This window comes from Carcharhinus amblyrhynchos, chromosome 26 (genome assembly GCF_965287045.1).
Source record: "Carcharhinus amblyrhynchos chromosome 26, sCarAmb.v2.hapA, whole genome shotgun sequence".
NCBI classification, from domain to species: Eukaryota; Metazoa; Chordata; class Chondrichthyes; order Carcharhiniformes; family Carcharhinidae; genus Carcharhinus; species Carcharhinus amblyrhynchos.
In genome coordinates this window covers 35,969,896-35,992,112 of record NC_137349.1, presented here as the reverse complement: position 1 = coordinate 35,992,112, position 22,217 = coordinate 35,969,896, and the positions used below count along the sequence as shown (strand labels likewise).

Here is a 22,217-nt window from a genome sequence, read left to right as displayed (position 1 = left end):
GAAGGGGGAATGGGATGTGTCAGGTTAATTGGTGGTTAGGAAGTATTATTGGACCTGGGGGCCAGGCTCGATTCCCCAACTGGTCTTTTCTTGTCTGTTGCTTTCGTATATTCGTATACCACCCACATCCACCATACAACATGACATAGCTGAAAATTTAAATACAACATTTATTCAAAGAAAAATAAAGACATATTTGTTAGTTTGCATTTAGTAGCATTGATACCTATCTGACATACAGTATAATGTATCTGGGGTTCCCATATGAATTAAATACAAGTTGGATATTCAAACCATACAACGGTGAGTTCTAAACAGAAATGTGCACTGGAGTTGTTCCAATCTTAATGGGGGCTGAGGCTGAAACTGAGACGTGATGTGCTGGGATGGGAATTGTCACTTGCAGCTCGTATGCGATTGATATAATCTTACACCTTGACATGTCACTGATAAACATTGGTTTAGGCAACTGTAAGGATCCAAGGATTTTTGTGACCTGTCTTGGCGGAACCTCAATCGCAGCCTCCATCTTTTTCAGCTCACTCTTCTTAGTGAACTCTCGGTAGTGGTCACACAACGCTTCCTGGACAAATGCCTTATACTTGATCTCAGTGTCAATGGAGTAAGAGATTAGCCGGAGAAACTTTGCTGTTCGGTTGTCTATTTCGGATGTGATGATGATATCTTCTCCAGGGACGAATCCACTCTTGTCCACTGTTACATTCATGGAGATCCCTGGGACCTTCCAGCACCAGTACGAGATCTCTTTTTCGGCTGTGAACAGCAGAGGGAGCTGCAGAGAAAGGGAATGAATGGTATCACCGACACTTGAAAAATAGAAAGTTTCAAATATGAAATGGGAAATGCTGGAGGAACACAGCAGGTCAGTCCACATCTGTTAGGGAGATGCAACAATTTAGACAGAGTTAGCTAAAGAGGGATGGATGACACTCATGTTTTTTGTTTCTTTTTTATTCATTTGTGGGACATGGGTGTCGCTAACTGGCTAACATTTATTGCCCATCCCTAGTTGCCCGAGAGCAGTTGAGAGTCACCCCACATCGTTGTGGCTCTGGAGTCACATGTAGGCCAGACTGGGTAAGGATGGCAGATTTCCTTCCCTAAAGGGGACATTAGTGAACCAGATGGGTCTTCCAACTATCAACAATTGTTTCATGGTCATCAGTAGATTCTTAATTCCAAATTTTTTTTACTGAATTCAAATTCCATCATGTGCCTTGTGGGATTCGAACCCAGGTCCTTAGAACATTAGCTGAGTTTCTGGATTAATAGTCTAGTGATAAAATCACTTGGCCATTGCCTGTGGAATGTAAAACCCAACATGGACCACTAGAGCTGAATTACCTGTTTCTCTAGCATATGTTTTACATAACTAAGATGTCACTTCTGCATCAGACTCTCTTTTATCTTTACTGCTGTTGAATAGTCAGTCTTAGTTCAAAGACAGCAAGTTGTGGATTCAAGGCCCATTCTCGACTTGAGCACAAAATGTAGGAGTATAGATCAATTCCTAACTCAGAGCCATAGAATCATGCAACGGCCACAGTACAGAAGAAGGCTATTCAACTCATTGTATTTGTGCTGGCTCCCAAACAGACGAATTCTCCTAGTGCCACTCTCCTGCCTTTTCCCTGTAGCTCTGCATATCTTTCCTTTTCAGATAATGATCCAAATCCCTTTTGAAAGCCATGATTGAACCTGCCCCCATCACACTCTCAGGCTGCGCATTCCAAATCCTAACCACTTGCTGTGTAAAGAGGTTGTTTTCTCATGTCACCATTGATTCTTTTTGGCAATTAACTTAAATCTGTGCCCTCTGGTTCCTAATTCTTCCACCAAAGGGAACAGTTTCTCCCTATTTACTCTGTCCATCTCCTCAACTTTCTCGTCTCCATAAGAACAGTCCCCAGCTTCTCCTGTCTCTCTGCATAATTGAATTCCTCACCCCGGAACTATTTTTGTGAATCTTTACTGCACTCTCTGTAAGGCCTTTACATCCTTCCTTCTTTACATCCTTCCTAAAGTGTGGTGCCAAGAACTGGATGCAATACTTTAGCTGAGGCCGAATCAGGGATTTATATGTTTAACATAACTTCTTTTGCTTTTGTACTCCAGGCTCCTATTTATAAAGCCCAGTATTCCATCTGCTTTATTAACCATTTTATCAACCCATCACCTTCAATGATTTATGGACATAAACACCCAGATCCCTCTGCTCCCACATCCCTTTTGGAAATGTTCCATTTATTTTATATTGTCTCTCTGCATTCTTCCCATCAAAATCAATCATTTTACATTTCTCTGCTTAAATTTCATCTGCTACTTGTCTCCCAATTCCATCAACCTATGTTCTTTTGAAATTACACACTATTATACACTATGCTCCTCCCTGTTCAAAATATTTAGGTTTGTGTCATTCTCAAATTTTAAAATCTTGTTATGTACACCAAGGTCAAGGACTAAAGTAAAAGTAAAGTTTAATTATCAGTCACAAGTATGCATACATTAACACTCCAGAGAAGTTACTAAGAAAACCCTCTAGTCGCCACACTCCGGCAACTATTTGGATACGTTGAGGGAGAATTTAGCATGGCCAATACACCTAACCAGCACTGTGTGAGGAAACTGGAGCACCCAGCGGAAAGCCATGCAGATACGGGGAGAACGTGAAGACTCCACACGGACAGTGATGCAAGCTAGGAATGAAACCCGGGTCCCAGGTGCTGCAAGGCACAGTGATAACCGCCGTGCTGTATCGGGAAGAGCAGGGGTCCTAACACTTTCTGAACACAGTCCCCAGGGGAACTCCCCTAAAAATCTTCCTCCAGTCCATAAGATAACCGTTCACTATTGCAGTCTGCTTCCTGTCACTCAGCCATTTTTGTATCCGTGTTGTTACTGTCCCTTTTATTTCATGAGCTTCAACTTTGCTCAAATGTTGGTTGTGCTGCGCTTTATTAAATGTTTTTTTGGAAATCCACGTATACCACATCAATCACATTACCCTCATCAACCCTCTCTGATACTGCATCAAAAGACTCAAGTAAATTAGTTAAACACAAATTTCCTTGAACAAACCTGGAGTCAGGTGTGTATTGTCAGCTATGCAATTTGAAAACCCCCATGAGGTCCATTTGCGACTCAAAGGAAGCTACTGACTGAATCAACTCTGGACGTCAAGAAAACTATAAAACTAGCCCTTTCCCATGAAAATGCTGAAAAGGAAGCCCAGGAGCTTCAAAGGTGCATATACAGTATCGTCCTAAGCCTTGGGCAACGTCCATACTGCAGAACAGATAATGTAGATAATGTTTGTGTTTTCCATTTGCGGCCAAGAAAGGGCGATTGGAGTCAGGGACCGCAAGATTACAGAACTAGATGGGAAGTCTCTTCACAATACAGTCAGGAGCAAGCACCTTCATGCTGCACTTGTAGTCATAGGGTCTGTCCCAGACAAGGCTACTGAAACAGGCAAACCACTTACAGCCAAGGTTACAGTGTGAAGCTACCTCAGGACAGGGCTTTACAAATAAACCAGCCCAAGAATGATAAATTGATGCAGCTAAATTGCATTGCCACACCCAAAGTGGCTTCAATCAAGAATAAACTCCAGGTAAATGGCCATTCCCTGGACATGGACGTAGACAGATGTGCCGCTAAATCCATTATTGGGAAGTAAACCATTAGACAACTCTGATTGGACATCTTGCCTTTAAGCTGGTGAGACACCAAGGCTAGACTCATAGAATCCTACGGTGCAGAAGGAGGCCATTCAGCCCATCGTGTCTGCACTGACCACAACTCCACTCAGGCCATAACTTCATGCATTTACCCCAGCTAGTCTCCCTGACACTAAGGGGCAATTTAGCATGGCCAATCCACCTAACCCGCACATCTTTGGAGCATGGGAAGAAAGCAGGGCACCAGGAGGAAACCCATTCAGACATGGGGAGAATGTGCATGCCTTGAAGTATTTAGGTTGGTTCTCTTGGTCCACATTGATCTCGGCCCTAGTGCTTCTAATCTTACCGAGGCTTTTTTGGAACATTTAAGGTTACTTCCCAATGACTTTGTATAAATTGTTAATGCCCATTTTAAAGATCTGTTGCCAATCCAGGCAGATTTTCTGTAGCCAGTCCCTTCCCAAAAGGCTGGGCCCTAGTTCCTGAATTACTTAGGGGGAGCTGTTTGTTGCCCATGTGTAACTGGGTTACAATGATCCCAACAGTATGTAAGGGCTCACTAGTTTATGTGGCCAATCCAGCAGGTGGTACAGTGGCACAATGGTAAGCACTGCTGCCTCCTAGCGCCAGGGACTCAGGTTTGATTCTCAGTTTGGGTCACTGTCTGTGTGGAGTTTGTACATTCTCCCCATGTCTGCATGGGTTTCGTCTGGTGCCCTGCTTTCTTCCCACCCTCCAAAGATGTGCAAGTTAGGTGGATTGGCCATGCTAACTTGCCCCTTAGTGTCAGGGAGACTAGCTGGTGTAAATGCATGGGGTTATGGCCTGAGTGGAGTTGTGGTCAGTGCAGACACGATGGGCTGAATGGCCTCCTTCTGCACTGTAGGGTTCTATGAGCCTAGCCTTGGTGTCTCACCAGCTTAAAGGCAAGATGTCCAATCAGAGTTGCCCAATGGTTTACTTCCCAATAATGGATTTAGCGGCACATCTGTCTACGTCCATGTCCAGGGAATCGCTATTTACTTTGGGTGTGGCAATGCAATTTAGCTGCATCAATTCCTCATTCTTGGGCTGGTTCATTTGTAAAGCCCTGTCCTGAGGTGGCTTCACACTGTAACCTTGGCTGTAAGTGGTTTGCCTGTTTCAGTAGCCTTGTCTGGGACAGACCCTATGACTACAAGTGCAGCATGAAGGTGCTTGCTCCTGACTGTATTGTGAAGAGACTTCCCATCTAGTTCTGTAATCTTGCGGTCCCTGACTTCAATAGCCTTTTCTTGGCTGCAAATGGAAAACACGAGCATGATCCACTGGGAATACCCTACATGCCAAAGTAGAGGTCAAATTGGAATCTCTGGAGGAGCTTGGCATTATATGTCCTGTACAATTTGCTGAATGGGCCGCATCAGTCATCCCAGTTTTAAAATCAGACAATTCAGTCTGTCTCAGTGGGGATAATAACTTGAGGGTTAATACAGTCTCCTGCTTAGATAGATACCAGAATTGTATGCAAACCTGGCTCGGGTTACATATTTTCCAAATTAGACATGAGTCACACCTACCTCCAACTGAAGCTTGAAGTGTCATCCAGGAAATATGTCATCATAAATACTCAAAGGACTGAAGGACTATGCTGGTTTGCCCTTTGATGTGTCTTCAGCTTATGCCATTTTTCAAAGGGCAATGGAGAACATCTTTCAAGGGGTGCCTAGAGTGGCAATCTATCTGGATGACATTTTAATTTCAGGAGCATTTGGAGAGATTAGTGGAGGTCTTACAGTTTTTTTCTGATGCTGGCATTCAATTAAAAAGGGAAAAATCTGTGTTCTAGTCATAGAATCCCTACAGTGCAGAAGGAGGTCATTCGGCCCATCGAGTCTGCACTGACCACAATTTCACCCAGGCCCTATTCTCGTAACTCCACTTAATTACCCTAACAATTCCCCTGACATTAGGGTCAATTTATCAGGACCAATCCATCTAACGTGCACATCAATGGAGTGTGGGAGGAAACCTGAGCACCGAAAGGAAACCCACGCAGACAAGGGGAGAACGTGCAAACTCCACACAGACAGTGACCTGAGGTCGGGATTGAACCCGTGTCCCTGGCACCATGAGGCAGCAGTGCTAATTACTGTGTCACCATGCCTGTGGCATGGTGACACAGTAACATACCTCAGGTACAGAATTGACAAGACGGGATTACACCCTGTCAAAGAAAAGGTGAAGGCCATAAAAGAGGCTCCAACTTCAAGGAATACAATAGTGTTGAAGTCTTTCCTAGACCTCTTAAATTACAATAGAAAATTCATACCAAACTTGGCGACCCCTCCATGCAGTGTTAAAAAAAATCAGAAATGGTTCTGGCAAATGCCACAAGAGAAAGCCTTTGCAAATGTCAAACAACAATTGCTGTCAACAAATATACTAGTCCACTATGACCTCCTGAAACCACTCACTGTAACCTGCGAGGCCTCTCGCTATGGGGCAGGAATGGTATTATCGCATCTTTGACATGATGAGACAGAACATCCAATTGCATATGCATCATGAAGCATGGCGGTTGCAGGCAGCAAATATGCCCAGATTGCAAATGAAGGTTTGGCCATGGTGTTCCACCATTACATCTATGGTTGGCATTTCACCACAGTAACCAATCACAAACTTCTATTGGGCCTCTTCAAGGAAGACTATGTGATTCTTTCCATCGCGTCAGCCCGGATCCAATGCTAGGCACTGCTATTAAGTGCAAATGAAAATATCTTAGTATATCATCCAGGGAGACATACAGCAACGCAGATGCCTTGAGCATCCTGCCACCATCTAACAGCTTACCTTCTCCTCTGAAGGTGGATGAAGTTGTGGACACTTTGAGCTTCATGGACACTCTGCCACTATCCACCAAACAAATCCAAGCATGGTCCCAAAGGACCTTATATTGGCAAAATCATGTCATGTTGTCCTAAATGGCAGATCACATGGGTGTCCTATGGAGGATATAAAACTTTATCTCTCTAAAGGAGAGTTTGAGGAGTTGAGTATAGAAGATTGCATCATCTTGTGGGGAAGTGATGGTTGTTCCATGTCCAGACCAATGACCGATACTTCAAGAATTGCACAATGGTCACCCAGGAATTTCTAAGACAAAAAGGCTCGCAAGGAGCAATGTCTAGTGGCCTGATGTAGACAGTTATATCAAAAACCTAGTCAAGTGGTACAAATCTTGCCAGGAAAACCAGGAGACCCCACCAGCAGCCTCGTTGCACCCTTGGGAGTGGCCAGGGAGATGCTGGGTGTGAGTATGTGCTGACTTCGCGGGGCATTTATGGGCTCCGAGTTTTTAATTCTCATCAAAACCCATTTAAAATGAATCGACATACACAGATGGCCTCTATTACCCCTCATAATACCATAGAGAAACTCCATCAATCTTTTTGCATACATGGTATACCCAAGATTCTTGTGACAGACAACGGGACCCCATTTAACAATGGAGAATTTCAGACCTTCATAAGTACAAAGAGAGTAAGGCACAAGCATACAGTACCCTACCACTTGTCTTTAAATACCCTGGTTGAGTGAGGTGGGGGGGTGGGGGTCTTGACATTCAAAGGCGGCATGAGAAAACAAACCACAGGTTATCTAGAAACAAAGCTCACAAGTTTCTTTTTTAATTATAGGACTATGCTGCACATGACAATGGAAATAACTCCAGAGGAATTATTGATGGGCTGACGCCTTTGGACTTGGCTTAGCTTGAATTTCTCAAATTTGGCCGGACCTAGAGTTAAAACAAGAGGCCCAGAAAAGGAGCCATGATGGTCAGAAACTGGATAGAGACTTCAAACCAGAAGATGTGGTCCACATGAGGAACTTCAGCAACGGCTCCCTGTAGATTCTGGGAGTTATTCTCAAGAAAACAGGACCAGTGTATTACCACAGTAAGTACCAGGGTGAAGACCTTAAATAAGCACATGGATCACTTCCATCACAGGGAATTCTCCACAGAGGCAACTGTTTCTACGGATGCACCTCTGTAGGCAGTTTTCATACCTGCCTGTGAACAGGAAATTCCACCCTCTAAAAACTCAAGAGCCAGTCATTTGGCTCAGACAAGGAGGCAAAAGTGGCAAACACCAAGCTAGAGGTTGCCACTGTAATGGTTCTTTGATCTTCGCGGAAGAAGTGTTCACCTATCTGTTACACACCATCCGATGAGACCCTATAAGCGATGGAGATGAAGCCATGGGCAAAGCCACATCCAAAGATGTGTGAGTTAGGTTGATTGCCATGGTAAATTACCCCTTAATGTCAGGGGGAATAGCAGGATCAATACATGGGGTTACAGGGATAGGACATGGGTAGAATTGTGATCAGTGCAGGCTCAATGGGCCAAATGGCCTCCTTCTGCACTGTAGGGATTCTATGAGACAAAGAAGGCCCAATTGTCATGGGGTGAGATGGAAACCTCAGACTTAATGTGGAGGGCGTGGGGGGGGGCATTTGGTGTGTAACCCCCACAAGGTCCATTGGGAATCACTGGTTGATCTTCCTGTGGGACTTGATGAATATGAGTTCCCCTGGTAACAGGCAGTGGCCTGCCCATCTGAAACTCATTACCTGAGCCTTCTATAAGGTCAAGGCTGCTGAACTGTAGTCCCAGGCAGGGACTAGTGTGCGTATGCAATGGTGGTGTTTTACTTTGCATTCTGTAATAAACTATATTCATTTTCAGTTGGGCTTCCTGAGTCATTACATGCTACTAATAATTTACATGATGTACCGTTCACCAATCTAGTATGCCTCACAACGAGTAGGTACCTTGTTACTGGGGTCAAGATTCAGGTTGTATGTTTCCTGTACTTGCAAGGTCTTCTCCACCTGTGCTAGGGTGCCTCCTGTGGCCGTGCAGAATGCCCGCAGATAATAAATGATTTTTCCATGACTGCCTCTAAAGCTAGATGGAAGGCTATCCTCCAGTTTGTGGCTGAACTGGAAGACATGGGAGCCAGCATCCAGGGTCTGTTCCAATCCTTCAGCATTGTGATCTGTGGAGAAAAAGGTGGATGTTCTGTTTAAACAGTGCACTGTAAGTGATAGAAAGTAAGACTTACATTAATGTGGCAACTTTCATGATCTCAGGATATCCCAAAGTGCATTACACCAAAGAAGCACTTTTAAAATGCAGTAATTTTTGTAATGTGGCCATTCCTTTTGCACAGCAGGGTGTTACAAACATTAACATGACAAACAGGCCGATAATCTGTTGTGTTGTTGGAACAGGAATAAATTGATGAATATTGGGCAGAACAATGCAGAGAGAGCACCCAATTCCCTTCAAAATTATGTCTTGGGATCTTTAATGCTCACCTGAGAGATACATCATGGGGCAGGATTTTTGCTCACTGGGCCCAAAGCAGCAGACTTATCTCGATTTACAGGGTCCCATTGGAGGCCCATTCTATCTCAACTCTGGCTCCTTGGACCCAATATTTGCTCTGTGGACGCCGAGGCTAAAGCAAACAAAAGGGGAGAACGGGGACATCCCCGTCTAGTTCCTCTCTGAAGACGAAAATTCTCCCAGTGATAACCAGTTATAAGGATTATTGCCGTTGGGTTCTTATAGAGCACTTGAATCCTCTTCACAAAATTCCCATAATCTAAATTTATGCAATTAATAGAACAAATAATTCCATTCTACCCCATTGAAAGCTTTCTCAGCATCTAGGGAGATCGCTAAGCCATTCAAAGCATACTTTTGGAAGACATGGATATTGTTCAGCAATCTCCTAATATTATTACATAAGTTTTGTAGAATCATAGAATAGAATCCCTGCAGTGCAGAAAGAGGCCATTTAGCCCATCAAGCCTGCACTGACAACAATCCCACCCAGGTCCTATCCCCGTAACCTCACATATTTACCCTACTAATCCCCCTGGTACTAAGGGTCAATTTATCATGGCCAATCAACCTAACCTGTACATTTTTGGACTGTGAGAGGAAACCAGAACACCCAGAGGAAACCCATGCAGACACAGGGAGAATATACAAACTCCACACAGACAGTGATCTGAGGCTGGAATTGAACTCAGGTCCCTGGCGCTGTGAGGCAGCAGTGCTAACCACTGTGCCACCACCTTTAGTAAGTGCCAACAATTTCAAATCAGCATTCAATAACAAATTTGTTTTGTAAGAAGTACACTGCTCAGGATTCTGGCCTGGTTTAAGGATTAAGGAAACTTTCGCCTCCTGAAGCAACTGCAGTAGCAAACTTACACCAAAAGAATGACTATGCATACCAATTAGTGGATCTAATAACAGGTCTTTGAATTCCTTATAGAATTCACACCCAAAACCATCAGGCCTAGGCGACTCACCAGGCTTTTAAGGCAGAGACTGCCTCCTTTGGATTGGAGCATCCAAAGCTATTTTCAAATCCTCTAAGACTGAGGGCAGCTCAACAGAAGAGAAGAAATGCTGCATAACTAGTGGGGCATCATTAGCCTGCTCCAATTAATACAAATTGGCATGAAAGCACTTAAAAACCTTGTTAATATTCTGCCCTAAACATCCTATTGCCCTTAGAGTCCACCACTGAAGTTAACATCCTAGATTTCTTCCTAGTACGAAAAGTTAAATAACTCCTTGATTTATTCCCAAAGTAATCCAACTTCTGCTTAGCAAACCTCAAACTCCTCACTGCACGCTTGGACAACAAAGAACCCAAAGCCACCCTAACTACACCAATTTCCTTCAGTTTCACGTGACAAGAATTCCTACCATATTCCCTCTCCAATTCAGCCAGCCAAACCTTCAATTAACGCTGCTTGCTCCATCAGTCTACACCTCTTTCTGGCTAAGAATGAGAAGACCAAACCTCTGGCTAAGGTCTTACAGGTCTCCCACAGAATTGAAGGGCTCACATCAGAAAGAGAATTAACCAAGTAAAAAGCATCAGTTCAGTCTTAAAGTATGAGATGAAATTATATGATCTTTGAGTAAAGATGTATTGAATCTCAAGGACCTCGGCCAGGGGTGGGCCTCTTGAGCAGAAATTCTAAAAAGACTGGAGTATGGTCTAAGATCGCATTACCACCTATAGTACAAGAAGCAACCAACTGCAGGATCACCTTTGGCACAATGAAAGTCAATCCTGCTGTGGCACAGATGAGGGAAGGAAAAAAAAACTCTTTACCCTTGGGATGCAGAATTCTCCACACATCCAAATAACCCACCTCTTCACAATCCAAAACTAAAGCCCTAGCTGTAACAGGGAGTTTATCAATCAGCAGGTTAGGATGGTAATTAAAATCATCACCAATAAATTAATAACTGGAGGCCAAAACAAAGTCCATAAAGACCTTAGTGACAAGTCCAGGAATGATTAACAGGACCATGAACATTCTTTATTAATACATTCTCCCCATATACCAGCCCCTTGACAACACATACAGAAAATAAAATTGCCATAATCCCAGATGAGCATAGGCTGTGACCAGATTTAACTTGAGGATCACCGCACCTCAGGCAAGGGGCAAGTCAAGAAGGCAGGGCCTTCATGAATAACCTCAGCCGGTACAGGAATTGAACCCATGCATTTGCCATCGCTCTGTACCACTAAACAGCCATCCAGCCAATGGAGCTTATACCTACCTGCTTTGTCTTTCACACAGTTTTCCAAACTAAAAGGCGGACTTTCATTAACCGACATTGCTACCCTTGATTGCTGGTCGAGAAAGGGGCATAAAACACCTGCCCCAGTCAATCCCTCGTGAGTTTGAGGTGCCCTCTATCATGCAGATGAGTTTTTTGCACCAGAGCTATGTCAACTTTCTCCCTCTTAAGAAAAGACAAGCACCGAAAGCCTCTGACCTCGTCCATAGCCACGATTCTCCGGTGCTGTTGCAGGGAATGGAGTTTTGGCGACTGCCAAATTCTCCATTCTCGCTCCAGTAACAGGGTGACCACAGACGTGTTTAAAGATCATGTTTAAGATCTTCTAGGATGATGAATTCCCGCACATTCCAGGAGCAAATTGTCTTGTTAGTTACTGCCATTGCTTATTCAACCACAAAAGTAGATTATTTGCATAAGTAAAACGGCGGTTAAACCACCATGGATTTTTGTGTCACACTTGAAGTTCGCACTCTAAGGATATGTGGTGAAAAGGTCCTTAATATCAGGATTATAAGATGAGAAAATAGATTAAAATTGCACCACTCTAATACCATCAACTACACAACACACTCCTTAACAGTAAGAAATACATTGTGAGGTGCACTCCATAAACGATACATGAATGTTCCTGGGTACATCAGGATAACAAGCAAAAATTTGCTATCATGTACAGTTATAGGATTGCCCCAATCAATGTAATAAATCAGATAGCACCATCAATTTAGAGATGGAATTTAAGGGGGATACATCCAATGATTAACAAGGATTGTCAAAGAACTGATAGAGTTTCCCCTATCAGTATGATAACTCACGTAACAGGATCATTTAAGAGATAAAATTAAGGGGGGTAAGGATGAATGAATGTCCGTAGGCTCATCTGGGTAACAGGATATCAAGCGAATATTCGCTAGCATGCTCACTCAAAAGATTGACCCTATCAATGTGATAAATTGTATAACAGGATCAGATAAGAGATGCAATCCCAGGGGATACATTCATGAATTAACAAGAATCAATGGTGATTAAATGCAGAATATGACTCTAAACAGGATAGTTGGCAAAGTTCACCTCATGGCTCAGTCATATGATTGCCCCCATCAACATAAAAAAAGCACTGTGCAAGACAAGAATAAGAAAATAATTACAAAGAATTTGGCCATAATTTTACTGCTTCGTCCTGCTAATCGATGGACAGGTTGAGTGAGTAAAATTATGTGAGAGCTGAGAAATCAGGTTCACGCCCGATTTCTCACTTCTTGCAATCCTACCAGCACCAGATGTCTGGTGAGAGGCCGAATAATTAATTTAAATATATTTAAACGACAATTTACATGGATTTAATGAGCCAGCAATTGTCCTGGCTCACTTACCTTTGTGGCCTTGCCGGGAGAGGTTCTTACCAGTGAGGAAAACATTTGATCCCCACGAATAGGGAACAGTCATGATGACCTTGCTGGGAGAAACAGAGGTCGTTGAGGCCCTGCTGGGAGGTTAAGAGCATGGTGGGGCTGCAATTTGGGCAGTGCCAATCTGGCATTGCCCACCAGGCACCATGACATTGCCCACTGGGCAGTGCCAGGTCAGGGGCCTGAAGGGGCAGGGCTAGACTGGGGTGGTCCGATTGGGAGGGGGGGGCCATGCTGCCACTTTGCAGGCAGATCAGTGGAAAGGGGGCCTGCTGCCACCCTGCATCATGATCGGTGGGGGAGAGGGGCATGATCAGTTGGGGCAGTGCGGGGGTGGGGGGATGGTGGAAGCGATATTTCCAGGTGGTGTGAGGTTTGTAATCAACTGTGGTTCCCCACAATAGTTGTAGGGGGAGGGAAGTTGAAACTGGCAGCATCAGCAGAGACCTGGCAGATCTCTCTTGCAGATCTGTCAAACCTCTACTGTTGCAATTGCACATATTCAGCCATAGGGCACATGTGCAATAGTGCCCTCCACTGCTACAGCAGGCTGGCTGGCAATTTAAGGCCTGCTCCCTTATCCTACATGATGCGGAGATGCCGGCGTTGGACCATGGGCTCAATTTCTGCCCCACCACCAAAATGGACCCATCAGTCTCGCAGTGGACACAGAGGAATTCATCAGGCGAATGAGGCTGCAGGAGTTCTTCCACAAGCCCGAAGAGGCCAACAGCAGATACAATGAGGCAGCCAATGAACTGGAACAGAGAGATCCGCAGTGCAGCAACCGAAGAGGAAAGAGTCCAATTGGACTCCTCCGGAAGGCCGCTGCCCTTGACTTGACATGTATGCCCAAGCCACCAGGAGGTGCATCAACACCAGATTCATCAACCGCACTCACAAGACAGCCCCGAACATCACCCAAGCACAATGCCATCCGCGCTCTCAAGACCAACCGCAACATTGTCATCAAACCAGCAGACAAAGGAGGGGCCATCGTCACACTGAACAGAACAGATTACTGCAAAGGAGTGCACCAACAATTGAACAATGAGACAGTTACCTGCAAATCCGACCAAAAAACACACCCATCAACTCAAAACTCTGATCAAGACCTTTGATCCGGACTTTCAGAGCACCATCCATGCTCTCATCCCATGTACACCCAGCATTGGAGATCTCTACTGCCTCCCAAAGATACACGAGGCAATCACACCCGGCCGTCCCATTGTATTGGGCAATGGGACCCTGTGCGAGAACTTCTCTGGCTACGTCGAACGCATCCTGAAACCCATTATACAAAGAACCCCCAGTTTTTGTTGCGACATTACAGACTTCCTACCAAAACTCAGCATACATGGAGCAGTTGAACCAGGAGCACTCCTCGTCACAATGGATATCTTGGCACTTTACACCAGCATCCCCCACGATGGTGGCACTGCTGCAACTGCCTCAGTACTCAACGCCAACAACTGCCAGTTTCCAGATGTAGTTTTACAACTCATCCGCTTCATCCTGGACCACAATATCTTCACCTTCAATGACCAGATCTTCATCCAGACACATGGAACAGCCATGGGGACCAAATTCACACCTCAATATGCCAACATCTTCCTGCACAGGCTTGAACAAGACTTCTTCACTGCACAGGATCTTCAACCGATGCTATACACTAGATACATTGATGACATTTTCTTCCTTTGGACTCATGGTGAACAATCACTGAAACAACTATATGATGATATCAACAAGTTCCATCCCACCATCAGACTCACCATGGACTATTCTCTGGAATTGGTTACATTCTTGGACACACGCATCTCCATTAAGGATGGTCACCTCAGCACTTCACTGTACCTCAAGCCCATGGATAACCTCATGATGCTCCACCTCTCCAGCTTCCACCCTAAACACGTAAAAGAAGCCATCCCCTACGGACAAACCCTCCGTACACACAGGATCTGCTCAGATGAGGAGGATTGCAACAGACACCTCCAGACGCTGAAAGATGCCCTCATAAGTACAGGACATGGTGCTCGACTCATCGATCGACAGTTCCGAAGCACCACAGAGAAAAACCACACTGACTTCCTCAGAAGACAAACACAGGATATGGTGGACAAAGTACCCTTCGTTGTCCACTACCTCCTCGGAGTGGAGAATCTACGACATCTTCTCCGGAGTCTTCAACATGTCATTGATGAAGATGAACATCTCGCCAAGGCCAACCCCACAACCCCTCTTCTTGCCTTCAAACAATTGCACAACCTCAAACAGACCACTGTCCGCAGCAAGCTACCCAGCCTTCAGGAGAACAGTGACCACGACACCACACAACCCTGCCACAGCAACCTCTGCAAGACATACCGGATCATCGACACGGATGCCATCATCTCACGTGAGAACATCATCCACCAGGTACACGGTACATACTCTTGCAACTCAACCAATGTTGTCTACCTGATACGCCGCAGGAAAGGATGTCCCGAAGCACGATACACTGGGGAGACTATACAGATGCTATGACAACGGATGAATGAACAGTGCTGACAATCACCAGGCAAGACTGTTCTTTCCCTGTTGGCGAACACTTCAGCGGTCATGGGCGTTCAACTTCTGATCTTCGGGTAAACGTTCTCCAAGGTGGCCTTCATGACATACGACAGTGCAGAGTCACTGAGCAGAAACTAATACCCAAGTTCCGCACACATGAGGACGGCCTCAACCGGGATCTTGGGTTCGTGTCACACTATTTATAACCCCCATGACTTGCCTGGGCTTGCAACATCTCACTTATTGTCCTGTCTGGAAACAATACACATGTCTTTAACCTATGCTTAATGCTATCTCCACTCACATTGTCTGCACCTTTAAGACCTGAATAGCTGTAAAGACTCGCATTCTAATCAGTATTCTGTAAACTGAGTGTGTGCCTTTATATGCTCTGTTTGTGATCAGAACTCCCCACTCACCTGAAAGGGGAAAGCCTCGAAAGCTAGTGGCATTTGTTCCCAAATAAACCTGTTGGACTTTAACTTGGTGTTGTGAGACTTCTTACCGCCCTTACCCTACAGGCAGGGAACGGTTTAGGTCATTTTCTCATGCACTAAGTGTGTAAAATTCAGGAATTGAACTTGCCCAAAAATTGGGTGAAAAACTCTCCCATTTTCCTGCCTGTTTTAGAGTTTTTTTGGTAAGACTGCCCCCTTTATCTTTACTGAATAAATTTGTGGCTCTCACAGTGCAAAACAAGGTCCTGGGAACAGCCAAAATGGGATCTCTGCATTAAGTTCAAAAGACCCTTCTGTGTTTGGGTTTCTTGCCTGTGTGAATCATGCCTCATCTGATTCCTCCATTGGTAAAATTTGGATCTGTCAAAAATGAGTTGGTTAGGACCTCTGTCAGCCATGTTAATAGATCGTTGAGTCTTCCTGATGCTATGAAAATCAGGTTTATGGCATGTTTGGGTAACATGTCACCCAAAAGGCATTATTGCCAACAGTGTGGCACTCGCTCAGTACTGTACTAAATTATATGCTCAGCCACAGCTGAAAAAGTACTTGAATCAGTGATTCAGCAATGTCTCATCAGTGAGCTGTAAACTGCAAAGACTTTGTGACTAGCAAAGCATCTGGAGTTGATATTGTTATTCCAATTGAAAAATCTAGGTAAAGGGTCAAAGGCCATACTGAAAATTGCAGAATTATAGAAGCTGAAAGCACAGAGCTTCATGGGATGAGCAGCAAAGAGGGAGGAGCAGTCTAACACAAACACCAGAGAATTCTTGGAATTCTAAAAGACTAATGTTAATATTAACATCACAGCGAGAATGTAGGAACTCTGAGGGTGAGTAAATCCAATGAATGAACAGCAAAGTAATTTCTTCTTTTTAGGCTTGGAGAGTCTAGGGGTAAGGGGCTGAAGGAGTTATGGGTTTGAGCAGCTAAGAGGAGTGAGCACTGTTATAATTCACTACACAGTCATTTTTTTTGTTTTGGTTTCCCATTTTAGTTTGCAACTACTGTACATAAAGCACAGTACTCCAACAGATCAACATACAAGATCTTCTCATGGCCAGCATCCAAGGTGCCTCTAAATTATTGGTCTTGTATAAACAAAAGCATCAGAGTCCATTTTCAAGTAAGATTTAACAAAGTACTGCATCTTCAGCAGTCGTTCACCTGGACCTCTGCCTCATCTTTTGTCTTTTACACTTCACCCTATGCATTTGCTTTTTCCACCACTTAACTCTCACATTGACAAGGATCTCAAAATCCCACAACCAAGCAGGAATCTATAGTAAGTCTTTATTAACATAACCAACCCAGAGAGCACAGGCACAAATTTATCTTTCCCCCCCACATACAGATGGGAACCAGTTCTTATATATACTTGAGAATAATGCTTTAACCTTTCCTTAATTAGTAACAGCTGCTCTCACTTACAAATAACTTCATTGGGACAGTGTTGCAACATGAACAAGCGCAACCAACAGGAAGTGACGTCAAAAAATATTAAATTCACATCATTACAAATGGCAGTGGTGTAGTGGTATTATCACTTTACTAGTAATCCAGAGAACCAAGATAATGTTCTGGGGACACAAACAGGAAATGCTGCAGAAACTCAGCAGGTCTGACAGCATCTGAGTATGGCATCAAGGAGCTCTAACAAAAGTCAATAGGAATCAGGGGAGAAACAGTCCGTCGATTAAAGTCATACCTGGCAAAAATGAAAAAGATTGTGCTGCTTGGAGATCAATCATCTCAGCTCCAGGACTTTCCTGCAGGAGTCCCTCAGGGTAGTATCCTAGGTCCAACCATCTTCAGCTGCTTCAACAATGACCTTCTTTGCATCATAAAGAAAGAATTTGGGATGTTCGCAAATGATTGCACAATGTTCAGTGTCATTTACAATTCAAATATTGAAACAGTCCATGTCCAAATGCAAAAAGACTTGGGCAATATCCAGGCTTGGGCTGACAAGTGGCAAATAAAATTCATGCCAGAGAAGTGCCAGGCAATGACTACCTCCATCAAGAAAGAATTTAACCATCATCCCTTGACATCCAATGGTATTGCCAGTGCTGAATCTCCCATTGTCAACATACGAGTGACCAGAAATTGAACTGGACCAGCCAAATAAATACTGTGACTGGCATACAATGGGAAATCCTGTTGCACAGCGGGACCAATGTGGGTTACTCCGTTGTTGCAAAACACAAGGGTGCATGGAAAATCCCACCCTATGGCTACAAGAGCAGGTTAGAGATTAGGAACCTGCATGTGCAACTCACTGCTCGACCCCCAAAAGCCTATCCACCACCTGCAAGACACAAGTCAGGAATGTAATGAAATATGCTCCACTTGCCTGGATAGATGCAGCTTTAAGAACACACAAGAAGCTCCACACCATCCACGACAAAACAACCCACTTGATTGCTACTCTTCCACAAACATTCACTCCCTCCATTACTGATGAACAGATGCAGCAGTGTGTACCATCTGCAAGATGCAATGCAGGAAATCATCAAGTCTCCTAAGACAGCACCTTTTATACCCATGACCGCTACCATCTAAAAGGCCAGGGGACAGCAGATAGCTGGGAACACCATCAACTGTAAGCTCTTCAGTGATCACCATCCTGACTTGGAAATATATTACTGTTCCTTCACTGTCACTGTGTCAAAATCCTGGAACTCCCTCCCTTACAGCACTGTGGTTACACCTCAGGGACAGTGATTCAAGAAGCAGCTCACACCACCTGCTCAAAGGCAATTAGGGATGGGCAATAAATGGTGGCCTAGCCTGCAACACCCACAGTCTGTAAATGAATTTTAGAAAGAAAGGTGCCAATTGGTGATTAGCCGATGAGGCATTTCTTTATATTATTCTTTAATAAGCCTTTAGTATATTTCTTTAACATTAGTTAGTGCAATAAATAGAGGCAGATTTCATTAGTTCCAAGGGAGTGCATGTGCAGTTCCATTTGGGAACTCCAAGATGATTCTTGTTGGTTTCAGACCTTAAGCAGCAGCAGGTTTCACTGAGGCACTTCTGTGAGGCTGAGAGCTATGTGGATCATACGTTTCTGGATCTAGTCACCCTGCCACTTAAGAAGGTGCAAGAAGAGAGGGAACGATTGGAACATGCACTGACTACTGGTGAAAATGATTGTTCCTCTGGTGTGGGCAGCTATGTCATGTCCACAGTATTCTTGGATTGTACAGCTGTACAGGGGATTTTATAGTTCAGGGAACAGGCAGGTGTTTCTGCAGCTGCAGACATGAATCCAGGATGGTAGAATCATAGAATCCTACAGTGCAGAAGGAGGCCATTCAGCCCATTAAGTCTGCACTGACCGCAATCTCACCCAGGCCCTATCCACATAACCCCATGCATTTATCCTAGCTAATCCCACTGACACTAAGAGGCAATTTAGCATGGTCAATGCACCTAACTCGCACATCTTTGTACTGTGGGAGGAAACCGGAGCACTCAGAGGAAACCCTCGCAGACACAGGGAGAACAGGCAAACCCCACACAGTGACCCAAACTGGGAATCAAATGCAGGTCCCTGGCACTGTGAGGCAGCAGTGCTAACCACTCTGTTTCTGTGCCATCCAACAAGGTTCCCTGGTTGGTGCTAGGGTCAAGGATTCAACTGAGCAGCTGCAGAGCACTGAGAGGGGAAGAAGAACAGCTGGAGATCATGGTTTCTATCGGTACCAAAAGCAAAAAACATCTTTCAGGCAGATGAACCAGGAAAGTGACTAGCAACAGGTAAAAATCTCTGAATTATTCCTGGTACCACATGCCAGAAATAGGAAGACAGAGCAACTGAATATCTAGAGAGATGGCACAGAAGGGCTTTTGATTCCCACACTGGAACCGAGTACGGGCAAGAAGGTTGGAGAGATTTTCCCTGAATAATGCTGGGTCTAATATCCTCAGTGAATGATTTGCAAGTATTGTCGAGTTGGGTTTAAACTAACTTGGTAGGGGTATGGATTTAGCATTCAAAAGGAGAAACAAGGAACATGAAGGACTGGGAGGAGCAAATAGCAGTAGACTGAGAAATAATAAAGTATTAGATAGAGTAATAGAGGATGTAATAAAGTCTAATTTAAGTGTATTGTACAAGTATGCAAATACAAAAAGCATGGTAAATAAGATTGAGATACCAATTGCTTGCTGGGCTATAAAGAGAGGGCTGGGGAGTGGAAATAGAACGATAGAATCCCTACAGTGCAGAAGGAGAACATTCGGCCCATCTAATCTATTCTGAACTGCCAACAGAGCATCTTACCCAGGCAACACCCCACCTCCCCACAACCCCGTGCATTTATCATGGTTAATCCACCTAACCTACACTTTGTTGGACACAATGGGGCAATTTAGTATGGCCAATCCACCTAACCAGCACATCATTGTATGTGGGAGTAAACTGGAGCACTCAGTGGAAACCCACACAGACAAAGGGAGAACATGCAAACTACACACACACACACACACACACACACACACACACACACACACACACACACACACACACACACACACACACACACACAAACTGACCCAAGGCTGGAATCGATCCCGAGTTCCTGGTGCTGTGAGGCAGCACTGCCAACCACTGTACCACTCCTGGTTGAGCAGAGTTGCACTTGCAGAGAGCCAGTAAGGACACAATGGACTGAAGTGCCTTGTGTGCTGGCTGAGTTTTACTTGGCATTGTGGGACTTGACGGGCCTGGACCTCCTGGAAGTATACAAGAGTATGCTTCTGGAAGGTGTCAGAATCCAAGAGGAAAGGCATCATTACCCTCATCTAGAAGCGGAAGGAGGAAAGGGAAGAAATTAGAAGTTGGCAGCCCCATTCACTATTGAATATGGATTATGAATATGGATTATAAAATTCTGGCCAAGGTCATCACCAACCGGGTCAGGTCTGCTCTGGGGTTAGTGATCCATTCTGTTCAAATCTGTGCAGTACCTGGCAGGAAGATCTCTGATAGCCTTGCACTACTCAGGGGTATGATCGCCTGCGTGCAGGACAGGCAGGTGGATACATGCCTCATAAGCCTAGACCAGGAGAAGGCGTCTGACAGAATATCGCACAGCTACATGATGAGTGTGCTCTCCAAAACGGGCTTTGGGGAGGGAATCCGCAATTGGATCCAATTGCTCTACACAGACATCAGTAGCACAGTTTTAATCAACAGGTGGGAATCAGATAGGTTTCAGATCAGGGCTGCTCTCTCCCCTCCGTCCTTTTTGTGTGTTGAATTGAATCTTCTGCTGAGGCCCTCAGAAGCAACCCAGGAATCAAAGGGGTTACAATGCCAGGCAGCAGAGGCACGCAGGTCAAAGCCTCCGTGTACATGGATGACATGGCTGTCTTCAGCTCGGACCCCTCATTTGCTTGTAGGCTCCTCCAAGTCTGTGAGCAGTTCGAGCTGGCCTCAGGAGCCAAAGCCAACCGGGGTAAGAGGAAGGTCATGTTCTTTGGGAACTGGGCTGACAGCTCTTTTGTCCCCTTCACCGTCAGGGGAGACTACCTTAAGGTGCTGAGGATATAGTTTGGAGTGGCAGGGGCATGTGCCAAAAACTGGGAGGAGCGCATTGTGAAAGCCAGGCAAAAATTGGGATTGTAGGAGCAATGCTCCCTCTCTATCACTGGAAAAAACCATGTTGTATGTGGCGTAGGTCTGGCCTATCTCCAAATCCTGCACAGCAGCAGTGATCCAGGCATCTTCAAATTTATCTGGAGATCAAAGATGGATCATGTCTAGAGGGAATCTCCAGAGAACAGAGGGAAAAACGTTCCCAGTGCTGCCCTCATCCTGATGGCCATCTTTGTGTGCGGCTGCATCATGCTGTGTGTGGGTCCATGGTACATTAACAGCAAGTGCCACTACTTTTTAAGGTTCTACCTGTCCCAAGTATTGTGGAGGATGGGCCTGGCCACGCTGCTGCGGAACGCTCCAAGTAGTTGGACCGTACCGCAGCATCTTCCTTTGTGGAGAAAGTTTTTTGCAAATACACCTTTAACCGCATGGCGATCAATCAGTGGTCAGCACGTAATGTCTTTGAGGCTCTGAGAGAAAAGGAGATGGTGGATCCTGTTGGATGGTTCCCTGAGCAGACTGTCAGTGTCATCTGGCAGAATGCCTCATCACCAGAACTCACAAACAAAGCACCAAGACCTGGCTTGTCTGGTGGTGAGAAGGGCACTCCCCGTCAGATCCTTTATGCACGCTCAAGGTCTCAACATCACCGCATGCTGCCCTCGAAGCGGCTGTGGGGGTGATGAGATGGTCGCACATCTCCATGTGGAATGTGCCCTTGGAAAGAAGGTCTGGAATGAGATGCAGTGATATTTGTCGAGGTTCGTCCCGAGCAGCTCGGTGACGCAGGACTCTGTGCTCTAC

At 44.9% G+C, this 22,217-nt stretch overlaps 1 protein-coding gene across 1 annotated transcript in view; it reads right to left on the bottom strand.

Moving 5' to 3' along the window:
* Window positions 1–310: 310 nt before the first annotated feature.
* LOC145358481 (arrestin domain-containing protein 5-like) overlaps window positions 311–22,217 on the bottom strand; it is a 31,740-nt gene continuing 9,833 nt past the window's right edge. The window contains exons 2-3 of the mRNA XM_080212571.1: window positions 8,523–8,749; window positions 311–793 (exon numbers count right to left, since the gene is read on the bottom strand). Of these exons, the coding sequence (XP_080068697.1) occupies window positions 311–793; window positions 8,523–8,749 (710 nt within the window). The remainder of the gene's footprint in view (window positions 794–8,522; window positions 8,750–22,217) is intronic.